Source organism: Talpa europaea (genome assembly GCF_964194135.1).
Source record: "Talpa europaea genome assembly, chromosome: 5".
Classification (NCBI taxonomy): Eukaryota; Metazoa; Chordata; class Mammalia; order Eulipotyphla; family Talpidae; genus Talpa; species Talpa europaea.
The window spans coordinates 44,503,001-44,519,230 of record NC_140071.1 but is presented as its reverse complement, the minus strand read 5'-3'; the positions used below and the strand labels follow the sequence as shown (position 1 = coordinate 44,519,230).

Here is a 16,230-nt window from a genome sequence, read left to right as displayed (position 1 = left end):
GAGGACACCGCTCTAGTGTTTCCCACTCCATTCATCTCCCTTTCTAAGCTTTGAGTTTTAAATCGTAGGCCTTGAGTACTCTCCATCTTTGCGTTCCCGCGGCCAGAGAAGCGCGTTTCAAGCACGAGCGCTCCACAAGCATTTATTTACCCACATTTTACCAGCCCCGCGAGACGCTAACACCCCGCTGCCAAACCAACTCTAGCCACCCACGACCCGGCTCGCCGGAAGTGACGCGTTTCAGGGACGCCGCGCTTCCGGCCGCAGGAGCTGACGCCACCTCCAGAGGCCTGGGCTTCTCTAGTTCGCCGACTTTGCTGTACGGGGAGATTCGTGCGTGGTAAGAAGCCCCGGACGGGTGAGAGACGTGAGTCCTCGGGTAGCTCAGAGACGTAGGGATCTCGGGCGTGTTCCCTGGGTAGTTGCGGGAGGGCGGACGGACTGGCTGCGAGGGCCCTGAGTCCCCAAACGCAGTGGAGTGGCGGGGTTAGGAGGCTTGTCCAAGGCGGCGCCGCTGTCGGCGTCTTGATACCCAGAGCGTAGCCTTCCCCCGGACCCGGGCGAAGGATAACATACCTGTTGAACAGCTCGGGTCTCCGCTGTGACAGTCGCGGGGTTTGGGGTGACGAGTTTTGCACGAGTATTCCTAGACTCCGCCCTTCAGCTTGTCTTGAAGGGGTGTTTCGGATGGTAGGAGCTGAGAATTTAACCCTGGCTGGTGCCCCGATGCTGCCCTAAAAAGGGCGACTTAATAATAATGATTGAAGATTTGAAATCATTGGAATGAAAGTAATTTACACTCTGGTTAGTAAAGAGAGGAAGAATCCTTATCAAGTGAACTGTAACACTGGTTTTGTATTTTACCAGTCTGCCGGTAAGAGTTGTGATGACTATCTTCACATCAGAAGACAAGGTTTCTATGTGTTGCTTTCTAGATTATTTGCTTTGCATTGGTAGACTAAGCGACAAGATTGGGAGAAAGTATCCCAGGTATTTAAAGACAGGAAAATAAACGACCAGGAAAACTGCAGAATTTGGGAAGAGTTAGCTTCGTTCACTGAATTACTATGTGATTTAAATTTTGCAAAATAAATGGTTTAGATTTAAGCAATAAATATGCCCGCATTTATGTTGTTTTACTGGTGTAGTAGCTTGACTGGTATGGGCTAGATTTACACACAGACTTATCTGTGCAGCATATTATCTAGTTAAATATAAATGTCTAAAGTAAAAAAAGTTGCAATAATTAATACTTTTAGCAATGGGCATATGTTGTATAGCACATATCTTTAGATTATGTTTTTTTCTTAATGATGACTAACCAGCCATATTTGTCTTAAAGATTGATAAGGTACCTCTGATGAAACATGACCAGGTGGGCACGAGTTACTACCACAAATAACAAGAGACCCTTACCTGCAACATCATGGGAGGACATGAAGAAGGGCTCCCCTGAGGGAAAAAGCCAAAGTTCACCAAAGAATAAACAGTTTGAAGCCAATAAGCTGTCCCTGAAAAATGCACCCCAAGCAAAACACAAAAAGAACAAAAAGAAAAAGGAATACTTAAATGAAGATGTAAATGGATTTATGGAATACCTAAGAGAGAACTCACAGCTGGTTCACAACGGTGAGATGACAGCAGCAGACAGTCAGGAAGTAAGGGAAGAAATAGCAGTTGCTTTAAAGAAAGACAGTCGTCGGGAAGGAAGACGATTAAAAAGACAAGCAGCAAAGAAAAATGCAATGGTAAGCTTATCACTTCTACCAAAACATTACTTTAATGGCTAAAAATAAATTTATAGACTCACATGTATATCTTTTATTTCAGCAGAGTGATTAATTTATGTACTAGACTTAGGAAGTATCTTTTTGAGGGCTAGTATTAACAGTGGGACTCTTTAGCACCTCCTTTATGCTAGGCACTTGTTCTACTGACTAATTACAACATGACAAAGATGGTGGTGTTATCCCCATATTATAGATAGAAAACACTGAAGTGCAGACAGGTTAAGTGTCTTGCTGGAAGCTACTTAGGTAGTAGCAGAAGTTAAATTTAAATCTAGTGTCTGACTGTAAAACATATGTTCTCACTCCTGCCTTCCAATAGCCTTTTTCAAACAGCCATTTAAAAAAGAACAAAATAAAGAAGATGGTTAATTATGTGCGGGTCTTTTTACTTGGAAAGGATATTCTTTTGTTTTTCTCCATGAAAAACTGAGGTACAGAAGGAGGTCTAATAAGGATCACATCAATTAGTAACAGAGCAGAATAATAGAGTTTAAATTCCCTGTGACTCTAACCATTGCTCCCTGCCTCCTGATATTGTACTTAGGAATGTCTAGGTGCTACAGGTTTATTTCTGTATTGCTGAGCCCTAGATTTTGAGCTGTCAAAAGCAAGAATGAATTAGTGTAATTAGTATAATTCTTTCCCAAGTCTTCTAGCTGGATATTACAGAAAAATCAGGATTTATTGCCAGTTATTACACCTTTTTTTCAATTAGAACTACTAATCGTAGAATACTGTGTGCCACAGGGAAGGCTTAAAAACTTTATAACTTTCTAAAATGTGGCTTCTATTTATAGAATTAGTTCTATGTAGCGTCATATTTAAAGATAATCATTTAGAGATAATGATGAAACATTTCTTATGGGTAAATTTGGGTAGAAAAGATAGTCATTTATATTTGTATAAGGTTGAACTTTTTAAGTTATGTAATTATTTAAAAACATTTTAAAGTCAGGTTAATTTAACAAAGAACTTAAGTTAGTTTAACTTAAAGATAATTTCACATAGTATGGTGAATTGTAAACTCTTGAAAAAGTTTAGTATTGTGACCTTTTGAGAAAGATTTATTTTTGCAGTTAAGTGGGAAAGGCTTTTTTTTTTTAAGACAATGTTTTATATTAAAGCATATACCTTAAATGGGTACGTGGCTTGTGACCTACCTTCACTTCCTGTTTTTGCTATGTAACCAAAAATTAAGATATAGCATTCCAGTCTGCTCTCCATAATCCCATCTACATTAATTTTAAGACTTATTCAAGTTTGGTAAAGATTAGGTTTCAACTGTCAGTTTACCGGAGACCAGCTTCACTTCAGCAAGAATCTAAGACTTATGTGGCGATCCAGTTTTTAACAGTAGCTTTTCCTGAAGTTGTAGAATAAATGCATTTTCTTTGTTTGGATTGGCTTATTCTGAATGTAAATGTTACTGAAGATAATGGAACTTACTCTTTTCTAACATGTTACTAAATATGAAAAAATAAAGAAATAATTGCAAATATATGTTCTGTTTTGCCCATTAAATTTGCTTTTTTAAGAAAACCATTATTATTTTGAAAAAAGAAAAGAATTTAAAATGTCATCCAAGAAATACATATGCCATTTCCATTTTATTTTTTTTATTTTATTTTTTTTTTTTTTTGTATAGAGGCATGCTTTATTTATTTGTTTGCTGGTCTGTTTGTTTGTTTTGTTTATACATGCACTGGGTACAGTCAGAAGCGCGGGAGGGTGAGAGAATTCACCAGAGCCAGAGCGGGGAGCAGAGCAGGCAGAAGGACCGAAGTACACTGCTGAGGGGAGCAGCGGGCGGCAGGAGAGGTCTGCGCGCCATGTGGGACCCTCCTCCGGTGGCCGGGGAGCAGCCGGGGATCGAACCGGCGCCGCAGAGGCCGCGGGCAGCTTCGCAACCCAGCGCTCAACCGCTGCGCCACCGGGAAGGCCCGCCATTTCCATTTTAAAGAAAATAGCTTAAATGTCTACCCACTTGGATTATTAAACTGAGTTCTGATTCATTGTTAAAAAAAAAGAAAGAAAGAAACAAAGAAATTCTAGATAGTTGGAAAGCACCAAGCCATTATTCAGTTTTACATTGGAGCTAAATCATCTCAAAATAAATTTTTCCTCTAAAATGTACTTTGTAGGGCCTCCCAGGCAGCCCAGTGGGTTGAGCGCAGCACTGTGAAACTGTCAGCAGCCTCTTCAGTGCAGGTTCGATTCCCGGCTGGCCAGGGAGATTCCCACTTGGTGAGGCAGACCTCTCCTGTAGCGCCCATTGCTCCCCGTAGCAGTGCTTTAGGTCCATCTGCCTGTTCTGCTCCCCACTCTGTCTCTGGTGAATCCTCTCACTCTCCGGTGCCTCTCGTCTGTACCCCACCTATTGTATAAATAAAAAAATAAATCTTTTAAAAAAATTGTTATTTAAAAAAATAAATGAATAAATGTGTATATGTTTTAAAAGTGAAACCTATTTTTGAATATTAAGGAAGATATAATAAGAAAATACTTTTTCTTGGTATGAACTACTTTGTTTATGTTATGTATGATTGAAATCATAGTTTAAGTGAAATTATATGACCCAAATCCATTCAATTATATGAACTTTGAAGGTAAAATGATTACTCCATATTTGCTTCATTCTTTTAAGCAGTTAACTTCTACAAAGCCATATTATGACTTTATTTCTAAGATTAAGAGTCTTTAAAGGCACTGAGACCCACTAATGGGAATGACATTTTTCATTGTTTAGGAATGTGTGAAACATTTTTTTCTACAGATAAAATATTGAGAGTTGAAAAGAAGAGCTAGGAACCTTTAAAATGAGAAATGTTTAAAGGATTTTTGATAATAAGAATAAAGCTTGTGTACCTTTGCATTGTTGAAACTCATATTTTGTTTTCCCAGTTGTGTTTCCATTGTAGAAAACCCGGCCATGGGATTGCAGATTGCCCAGCTGCCCTTGAGAATCAAGAGATGGGCACTGGAATATGTTATCGGTGTGGATCCACAGAGCACGAAATAACCAAGTGCAAGGCTAAAGTAGACCCCGCTCTTGGTATGTTGTTTTCCTATCAGTTTTTGGTTTGGTTAGTGGGGAAAATGGTCAGTGAGGAGCAACTGGGTTTTTTTTTTTTTGTTGATAGAATTTGTTTATGTATATGCTGCGTAATGTTTTGAAAGCATATGAGATTAAATTTTAAGTTATATAAACACAAATATATTTCTATCCAGAATACTTTAAAATAGTATGAATTACCTCATTTGTAATATGTGTAACTAACTGAACGGGAATTGTTGGTCTTATAGGTGAATTTCCTTTTGCAAAATGTTTTGTTTGTGGGGAGATGGGACATCTGTCCAGATCTTGTCCTGAGAATTCCAAAGGACTTTATGCTGATGGTGAGTACTGTTACCCACATACATCAAAAATATGAGTTACGCAGTTATTTAATTTACAGTCTTTAATCAGTTCTGGAATAAATTCTCGAACAAGTAGCAAAATCTTAAAAGAGTTTTGTTATTTTTATCAAATGCTATTCTATGTACTAGACTTTTTGTATAATAAGAGTTGATATCAGATTATAATATATATATAAAATAAGACAATAAATTGGAAAAACTAAACTGCATTTCAAACATTTTGTGCTTCAGCATCTTTTGTGAGACTATGTTATAAATACCTACTTTTAACTATAACTGATATTTAACTGTAAATATCTACTTTTAACTGTAACTATAAAATATGTACTTTTAACTTTCAACTACAACACATATTGGTTACATCTCAAACCAATACTAGATTTTAAAAATAGTGTTATACTTGAAGGGAGCTATCCTATACCTCTAAAATACAAACAATATTATAAACTGGTGTTACTTCAATTAGAATAAAATAGTTTTGTGATGATAATCTCAGTCTAGTATACCATTTTGGCCTTCAGGGCTAATACACGCTATTCAATGTTTGTAGTAGTTTTTGTTTTTGAATGTTTTCCTTAGTTAAATATAGCATGGGATCATGTAATTTTCTCATTTTTAGCTCAGCTAATGTCTTTAAGTCCCCACAGTGAAGTCTGTGACATCCAAAACTTTAAGGGGGAGACTGCTATCTGTTTATATGAGTCATCTATTAACATGATGACTTTTACCATCAGGTTCTAGCCAGCTCTGTGTCATCTCCTAGAGTCTCTTGGAGAAGTCTAGTGAAAAAGTATAGCTTTTGCAATCAGTCAGTTCAGCACCACCACTTACTAGCTGTGGGGCTTTGGTCAAGTTATTTAACTTCTCTTGTTTCATTTCCTCACCTTAAAATGGAGATTTAAAAAAAAAAACAAACTATTTCATTCATTGATTCTGAGATGCACATTTTTTCACAGTTTAGTGTCACTGATCTCCAACTGGATCCTACCCTTGCTATGTTCCACATAATTGGAAATTTTTCTTTTTTCCTGAAAGGTGTATAAAATAATGATGCATCTTATAATCAGTGGTATCTTAAATTTGACAAATTAGATTTATCTTGAAGAGTTACGAGGATTAAAATATATTCAAATGCCTCTTGTATTTCACTATGGCATATACAACAGTAAAGAAGCCTGGGCCTGAAAAGTGTTCAAAAAATTTAATGAGATAGGTCAATAGATCAGATAGCATAACTAATGGGCTTTGGATGGTCGACCTAACCGACAAGATACTTTTTAAAAAATTGCTGCAAGGGGAGTAGTTCAAAGATCTATATCCTGTGGAATCATTTTTCTTTCTTTTTTTTTTTGGAGTCATTTTTCTAAGTCACTTTATGAGCATGGTCTAATAATGCTTGACCACTGAACAATAGTGTTTGACCATTAAGCAAACAACTCATTTTAGAAAGCGTATGTTTTAACTCATAATCTTGGAATGTTCGTCAGTAGGCATTTACTGTTAGCGTGCCTGGCAGACATAAGGCACTAAACTAAAAGTTAATTTCATTCTTCTCCTAACTGCTCACCCTTACCTGACATGTACAGCAGACTAGTGATTCATAACCCTTTTTTTTAGCCATTGACCAACCTCCTCAGAAAAATGCATCTGCACACAAATTTTGCTTACAGGTCCAAGAGTTCATAGATTCTTTTCTATCTAACTATACTTAAGATCCAGGCTTCTGTGTGGTGCCCTTTGGATACTCCGGGGCACAAGTACCTTCCATCTCTCTCCTCTTTCCCACTTCTTCCACATAGGCAAGATTGTTAGAATCAAATAAGATATTTTAAAGAAACATTAAAAGTTCTTTGTTAAGTATGAGAAATTTTCAGTGCCTTTTCCTTTTAATAGGTGGTGGTTGCAGATTTTGTGGCTCTGTGGAACATTTTAAGAAAGATTGCCCTGAAAGTCAGAATTCAGGTAATATATTTGGATTTCCACTTAGAGGGATTTCTCCATGCTGTGCTTTTTGCTGCATTTTGTGATTAACTATTCACTGAATTACTATTGATTTTAAGGCACTCTGGTCTCATACTACAGTGATGACTTAACTCATTTCTGTCAGCAGTAGATACAGTGCTGAGTAACTGAGCACTGAATCTTGCTGGTCAGCCAGGATTGAACCTGTGCTGCAGAGGCTGAGGACAGCTTCACAGTGCTGCCCTCAACCGCCTGCGCCATCAGGGAGGCCCTAAAATATTGATTTCTTAAGCGATAATAAATATGAAAATAACTTTCAGTATTCCTATGAGTACATACTTTGCATCTGAAAAATTCAGAATTAATTTCAAAACTGCTAAAAGTATTAACAATGTATTTCCTATGCAGTATCCGACCAGTAATATTTTCTTCCTAGTGGAATACTACCCTTGGTCATAAAAAATTTCACAAATGTCCTATATTATGGCAGACTTTTTTGGGAAGTGGTGACCATAATTATATTAGTTACCTAGATGAAATGATGATAATCCTGCATGAGAGAAAGTAAGACAGTAGAATAGCCCAGTAGTGCTTTTTATGGGAAAAACACATTTCTTTTTATTTTTTATAGTTATATTATTACATAAGTAAGTTTGCCTATTTTTATTTCCTACCGCTAATATTTAAATTGAAACCCAAGAATTCTCATTTACAATCTTGTGTAAAAGGTAGTCTTCACTGTAGGCAGAGAAGTTGAAATGATGAAGTGGAATTTGAATTCTCCCTCCTGGGAGGATTGCCACTTCCCAAATGACAAGACTGACAAGCAGATGTTGTATAATTCACAGGTGGATTCTTACGCATTTAAAACTGATGCTTCATAAGTCTTGCAGTTTACAGACTCTTGGAATTCATTTACTCTATAATGATGAACTCTGGAAAGAATGAAGGAGTTTTCTCATCAATTTGTGCATTGCAAAGCAGTTGCTGCATTTCTTTAATTGGGATGAGAAATTGCCTGTGGTACTCTGAAATCAAGGGTTATAATCAATTAAAGAAAGGCCCCTTTTCCTTTACTGATGGAGTCATCTCTTCTTGTGATTATTCGTGTCACTCTTTGCTAAACCAGTACCACTGTAGGTGGATGTGTTTGATTACTGTTTTTCTTATATCTGACTGCTCTGTTTATTTACAGATCGAAAGGTCACAGTTGGTCGCTGGGCACAAGGAATGAGTGCAGATTATGAAGAAGTTTTGGATTTGCCTAAACCACAGAAACCCAAAACTAAAACACCTAAAGTTGTTAACTTTTGAACATTAGTACTATTGCTAGTTATCATGTCATTGTTACATTCTGAACTATGCCTACTTCACAAGTTGGAGCTGGCCTCCCTTGGCCTAGATTGTTGATAACAGTATGATCTGGGTGTGGTCAAATAGTTTCTTGAGTTCCTTGTCCATTAGGAGTACTTTACCACTGTTTAGAGAAAATCACTGAAGGAAAATAGAACATATTTAAATTGGATTCTCTGAAAGAACTTTTTTTTAACAGAACTTAGGTGTGACTAAGTGTTTATAAACCTGATTGTAACAATCATCTTTTCTTAACAGAATTATGTATTAATATGAACTACCCCTAAACTAAGAGTAACTGCTTTGCAGTTGGAAATGAATTTTTGGTTATATTGTTTTCTTTGTTCAAAGTATCGATTTATTATTATAATAGAAATTTATTTATAAATGACAAAATCTGTATTTTTGAAATATTGAATAAAGACTCATTTGTATTTTTCTGAATACCTAATTCTGATTTGAACTAGACATTGTTCACTAGTGTCCATGTGACAGTCCCTTTGGAAACACTGCTTCTGTGAATCTTTGTTGAAGATAATACAGGAATTTGGTAAATTTTTGTTTTCAGTTTTAACATGAAAACTTGCAAAATAATTATGGTTAAAATTGAAGAGTACCGTAACTTATAAGAACTTTTTCTTGCTCTTGATTTTCAAGAGAATATTCTAACTAAAATTCAGTTAGCCAGAATAATGGCCCATAACTGATTGTATATCAGACTTAGCTTTTTGTTCATGTTTTAGCTGAATTCGGGTAAGAAGCAAATATCACCATAATAGAGTTAGAACACTAATCAGATATCCATTAGTTTTTTTGTTTGATTTGACGAATACATGCATTCTTTATATATAATTTTAACGACATTAAAGCTTCCATTGTGTGTATAATGGAATGACTTGTGGATTGTGTATTTCCTTTGGAATTTTACCTGATTGGACAGATTTGAAAGTGAAGGAAACAGCTGTGATTAGTTACTGAGCTGTCAGAAGCAAAATATTTACCAAATAAGAAAAAAAGCACTTCTCTGCACAATTCCACTTCTAGTCTTAATAGGAGCTGTTCTTTTATTTTCAGTGAGAGAGGAAAACATGACAGAATCCTGCTCAGTCTGTTTAAATGGAGTTACACAAATCATCTGGAAGAGAACAGCAGTACTGCTTTGGTCATTTAGTCCAAACATACCCAGATTCATTTCACCTGTCCTATTAGAAGCAAAAGGTTCTGGAGAATTTAGAACTTGTCAACAGCAAGATAAGTCTAATTTTTTAATACACTCTTTGATGCAGAACTGTTAGTGCCACTCTTCTTGGGGTTCCTTTGTTCATATTTTTTCAAGTAATTTTTTTTTCTACTGTGGTAAAATACAACATAAAATTTCCTGCTTTAGCCATTTTTAAGTGTATAGTGGTGGCATTAAGTAAAATTCACGTTACTGCATAACCATTATCACTTTCCATTTTCAGAACTTTATCATCCCATACTGAAACTCTGTGCCCATTAAACAGTAACTGCTCATTCTCTACCTCCCTACCATCACTCTTGATACAAAGATAAAACATTTATCTCTATGGAATCATACAATAGCTGTCCTTTTGTATTTGGCTTATTTTAGTTAGCATAGTATCTTTAAGGTTAACCCTAATCCTAGCATATATCAAAAATTCATTCCTTTTTAAGGATGAAAAATATGCCGCCGACCGGCGCAGCGGTAGATTAGCAAGGCTGACCCAGGGATGAGAGACTGAGCAGGGTGGTCAAGGATTCGGTGCAAAAATGACAGACAGACACGCTTCAGGAGTGAACATCTGACTGTAATGCACTCAAAATCAACGTACATTTTTATACATTTCTAAAAGCATTACATCATACAATTTTTTATCACAAAAATGATTGACATGACACGATATATCATAAGACATGCTTAGGATTACAACAAGTTATATTTTAACTAATGATTGGTCACAGATTACATATTTTCATGGTTAAAGTGTAAGTCCTACCTACCTATACTTGTTTAACTTGTTTTTTAATTTAAACCTATATTTAAACCTATAATTATAAGTATTGTTTTGAAACTGGCCACCTTTTTTATCTGCTTTTTCAGGTTAATATTTTATTTATAATGATTGGGTTTAATTAAAAGCTTGCAAGCTTGGATTTTTTTAGTCAAGACCACCTTGAAGTGGTTGTCAAGGAATGTTTTTTATTTATGACTTGTACTGAGAAATGTTTTGACTGTTGGAGGAAGTTACTATATTATTTTTCATATATAATTGTTAACTTGTTTGTTAACTGGATCTTGTGTTGCTGAATTTTCGAGGTTATGTATTAAAGAGTAACATTTGACTCATTACACCATTATATTGTCACTAGGAAGATTAAAGCAATACAGGAAAGAAAAAAATTCATAGTAACAGAGGTCAACAAAAAGGGTATGCAGAAACACAGGAGAAAATTGTTGCTATGGCAGGAACAGCAGGTACATTGTGTTTATGGCAGTCAATCTTCTTAGAATTTGGTATGTCATCTGCGGCAATCTTCTTGGGGAGCAGGTGCAGCGTGTCCCCCTCCGCGTGCTCGGCGCCTTGACCGTGCTGAACATCAAGGACCAGATTGGTATCACTTGAGTTCTTCCGCGGGAGGGGGCCCCGCAAAAATACATGCATTTTTTATATATTTTAGTGCCACTTACAGAATACAAAATATAAAACTTGACACTTGAATGACACATGAATGCCCTGGACAACTGGAGATAAATATTTACGTCATCCAGGAAAATAAAAATAATCCCGCCCACACCCCTTCCTCCCAAAAATTCTTTCTCTGAACTTCCCTGAAATCTTAAGATTTTCAGAACCTTCCTCCTGCAAAATCTACAAACAACTACAGCTCTAAGGGCCTTGAGGGCATTCCGCAAGGGCCCAGAAATCCCAGTGCCAGGTACAGAGCTGGTATTTCCCCAGTGGTCCCTCGAGGTACATCTCAGCTGGGCTTTAGTTACCCACAGACCTTTGCAGTTCCCAGCCTAGGGCTGTTCACTAAGGAGGGATTAGAACTAATATTTCTGGGGCAGAACCCGGAGGTGTGGCCTGGGGCTCTTTAGTTAAAGCAACAAGTACTGTTGCAAGACAGTAATGTAAGCCGCAGGATTGCTCAGGGCCCTCAGGTACCTGTAAGGAAAGGTTGGGACTGGGGGCCTGGGCTAGTTTGTAGGGGTGGGCCCAAGAAGCCAGAAACCATAATTAGTTTTGTTTTTTTTTAATTTATTTATTTATTTATTTATACAAGAACCGGGATACAGGCCAGATGTGTGGGAGGGTGAGAGGATTCACCGGAGACAGAGCGGGAAACGGAACAGGCAGACTGATGAAATACACTGCTGAGGGGAGCAGCGGCGAGACAGGAGAGGTCTGCTGTGCCATGTGGGACCCTCATTGGTCGGCTGGGATTGATCCAGTGCTGCAGAGGCTGTGGACAGCTTTATAGCGCGGTGCTCAACCGCCTGCGCCACCAGGGGAGACCCATAAATCATAGTTTTAAAGCATTTTCATCACCCCAAAAGAAACCTGTTCACTATTAGCAGTCAGTGCTTCCTCCTTCCAACCCTCATGAACACCCTACCTGCCCCAGCCCGTGGAATCATTAATTTATTTTCATTCTCTATAGATTTGCCTGTTTTTCTCATTGGGAAGTTTAAAGCAGATAAGTGACATATTCCTACAAAATTGACAAAAATATTCTTCATTCTAGAAGTGCTCTGCTGGCAACTGGCAGAAACTTATAATAATCTGTTCTGCAACTTTAACCTATTCCTCAAAGAAATCACAAAGTTCGAGGGGCCAGACTTCAGTGAAACAAAATTACACTAGATAAGTAGATATCATGAATAAGAGCAGTAGCAACAACAGGAAAATCAGCCCTACAAACATTTTGGAATGACCAAATATCAAATGTAAATAAGTAAGCTTGACATATTTAAAGAAATCAGGAACACATTGAAAAATTGAGCAAGGAACAGGAGACTATTAAAATAGCAACCACCAGATTTGAAAAGTAACCAATTGAAACTTCTAGAACTGAAAATGTAATTATTGAAATGACAAGGCAGGCGAACGGAATCAGTGAACTGGAAAATAAATCCAAATATGTCACAGAAGGACATGGACATATATACATACTCTCCTATCCTCCTGAACAATGAATGAGATGACCTTGAAAATTTAGAATAAGAAGCGATATTTTCAAAAAGGGCCAAGAATTTTCCTATATCATTGAGGATTTGTTAATTTTCCTTCAGGAAACTTAACATATTCCAAGAAGGTTAAATAAAAAGGCAGACACAATTAGGCATGACAGCGTACTGTAAAACCCTTAAAGGTCAGGGTCTTACTATTCCATGGTAACCTCTATTTTTACTACCTTGCTTTGGTGCAGAGTTCTTTCTGTCGGTTTTCTCATAAATAATAACATTGCAGGAATATCAGAGAAACCAATACTTGTATTAGTGATTTATAAACAGCAACAGAGTGTCAACATCTATTACTAAAAGTCAACTCATGAGAATTTAAGACTTCTGAAGTTTACCATGGTCCTCTTGTGTCCTACTTTGGGGTTACTGGAAAGTTTTGGAAAGCACAGGTTTTTTGTCTTTGGTCACATTTTGCCTTCTGTGATCTAGAGAGTGCCAGCTATTTCTCTCTGTGTGGCCTCTATTACACCTGAGAAGGCAATTAATAAAACTATTGAAATATTTTGCTGTTTGCTACATTGCATTGGTAAATAAGGTTTCTTTGTCTTTTGTACTTAGAAGTTCTTAGGGTAGTGGTATCTTTGCATTGAGCACCCATTATGGTATGTAACCCTATGATTGAATCTGTTTAATGTGTATAAGGACTAAAATGTCAACAAAAATGAAAATGGTGGAATTTCTATAATTTGTTAAACATCTTTTCAATAAAACTATTACATGTACTTTAAAAGCAAAAAATAAAGAGATTTAAAAGCATTGATACAGAAAAGACATTACCTATAAGGAAAGAAAAAATTCACTGTTTCACTAATGTAACAGTGAAAACAAGGAGAACTCTTCAATATGCAAAGAGAAAATAATTTTTAATATAGAAGTATATGAAACTATTTAAAGAATGAGAAAAAAAAGAATGAGGACAGATAAAGTAATTAGAAAGTAAAAAAATAGAATCTACTACCAAAAACTACTTACTAAAAAATTTCTAAATGTTATACTTTGGGCAAAAGTAAAGTCTTATCAGATATAAGATCTAAGATGCAAGGAAGAATAGAAAGTACATATACTGTCAGGTATGTAGATAAAGATTGTTAATATTAAAAATAATGTAACTTGTGGGTAACAGTCTATAACCTAGGAGAGTGGATTAAATATTACAACTTCTAGTCTTGTGAAGACAAGATACACATAACAAATTTTAACTTTAAAATGGGGAAGACATTAAAAGAAAATTTATTGAATACATATTACATGCCAGGCAATAGACTAATATTGAGCATCTAACAATGAATATAACAGAAATCGTGGCTCTCACAAAGCTTTCATTCTAGTTAGGGATGACAGGCAAAAAAAAAAATAGATAAAATATATGTTAGGTTATAAGTATTAAAAAAGAAAAAAGAGTGGAAAGGAAGCTCTTGGGGTAGCGGGGAGAAGATTTCCATTTTAAGAAGGGGCCTTAGAAACGGTTTCTTTTAGAAGGTGACATTTGAGTAAAAACCAGATAGAGTTAAAGGAGTAAACCCTTGCCATCTTAATGTGAGATGCAATTGTAAGCGCAGTTAGTGAGAAAGGAGCATGCCAGATGTAGTTGAAAAACAAACAAAAGGCTAATATGGCTGGAAAAGAATGAGGGAGAAACTTGTAGAAGATCAGTTAGTTAGCAGGGGTCATATCTTGTACGCTCTACTAGTTAATTTCTACTGTGTAGCAGTGAAAGTATCTTGGAAGCATACAATAATAAGCACTTCTTTAGCTCATGCTAGTGAATCAGAGGCTAGACTTACCTGAATAGCTCTGCTAATTTCAGTTGGGTCTGTTCACACATCCATACGAAGTTTGGATTGAAATTGGTAGAGCTAAGCTAATCAAGCTAAGCTGGATTCAGATTAAGGAGTTCTGGGTCCATATGTCTCTCTGGGGCCAGCAGGCTGATCTTGACATATTTTTCTCATGACAGCAGCATAGATGTAAAAGGGCATGTCCATTTGCAAAATCACTTTTCAAGTCTATGGTTGCATTATGTCTGCTAATATTCCACTGATGAATCACACAGTCAAACTCAGACAAGGAGTAGAATAGTACACTCCATTCATGGACATGGGGATGATGGTGGGGGAGTGAACATTTCTGAAAAATAATGTACCATACAGCCTCATGGAACATTATGAAGCATGGCTTTACTTTATGTGATACTAAATTACTCATGGCTTTTGAGGCGAAATAAGACATGAGATGATTATTGGGCTAAGTGTAGAGTAAAGGGAGGAGCAAGAACAAAAAATGTTACAAACCAGATGAGAGATGGTTCAGATTAGGGTCGTGGTGGTAAAGGTGGCTCAAAGGGGCCAGGTTCCAATTCTGTTTAGCGTAGAGCTGATCAGATATCCTGAAGGGGCAGGTGGGGAGGGGGGAATTGGGGAAAGAAATATGGCAGAATTTTGGAAATATTTACTTTGAAATGAATATTAGTGGAGATAACTAGGTAGTTGGAGAGGTTTGGGCGAAAGACATAGATTTGGGAGTTATTGTCAGGTAGATGGCTTTGAAAACCTGGAGACTGCACTCAACAGAAGAGTGGAAATAGAAGAGAAGAGGCCAAGAACAGAGCCCTAAGTTAGTGTAATCATGGTTATGGAAACATTCCAGTGGAGGCAAAGAAATTCCTGAAGCAAAGGAGGGCAGCCCTAGAGAAAGTAAGAGAAATTGTTCTTTGCCAGGAACAGGGATATTTCATCCATTATAATGATAGAGCTGGCAGGAATGTGGAAGATGCAGAGATGAGAATGTGAAGATTCCTAGCTAGTCATCTATATTTTGTCAATTAAGTATTTCCTGAGATTCCTGAGCTGATGGGAGGGAAGGAGACATGAGAAGTTGAAAGAAGAGGAAACTGAATAGCAAATCTGTAAGAAAATAGAGTCGGATTATCAGAGTCCTGAATGCCACGTTGAAATTTATGGTAATAAATTTTAAGTGAGAAGAGTGTGAAATTTAAGTGAGAACAGTATACAATTTTCAGGTGTTCCATTCACATGGATGAGACATTTTGAATAATTTAACCATGTTTGTGATTTTGCAGACCAGCTGAATGAAAGGTGAGAGAGATGGGTGTTTTCCAGGGAGTGATTATATAATGATGGACCATGGAATCAAAGGCTGGTAAGGAAAGAAGGGAAGGCCTAAAGGGGTAATGAGCTACATTACATACATACAAATCATACAAATATTAATTTCCAATCTATTTTCAAATGGCCCTAAAAAGGTCATAAAATGAGGAAAGGAAAGGTGGCAGCAATAATTTTTATATCGTATAAACTGTATAAAATGAAGAAGACATTTGTCACCTGTTATTTTTCTGACTTTTGAATCTGAAGGTGGGTTACTGTCAAGAACTGTGAAGGGTCTGAGATTCTTATGAAACCAATGAGTTAAGCTTGCTACTGTTTCATGGATGTTGAT

General features: G+C 36.8%; 1 protein-coding gene across 1 annotated transcript; it reads left to right on the top strand.

The window, feature by feature from the left end:
* Positions 1-324: 324 nt before the first annotated feature.
* ZCCHC9 (zinc finger CCHC-type containing 9) lies at positions 325-8,483 on the top strand (the record flags this gene model as incomplete). Its single annotated transcript, XM_084233470.1, has 6 exons — positions 325-367; positions 1,343-1,748; positions 4,692-4,842; positions 5,094-5,186; positions 7,101-7,169; positions 8,365-8,483. Exons 2-6 carry the CDS (start codon positions 1,368-1,370, stop codon positions 8,481-8,483), a joined length of 813 nt encoding a protein of 270 aa, XP_084089596.1. The 5' UTR covers positions 325-367; positions 1,343-1,367.
* Between the last annotated feature and the right edge of the window lie 7,747 nt (positions 8,484-16,230).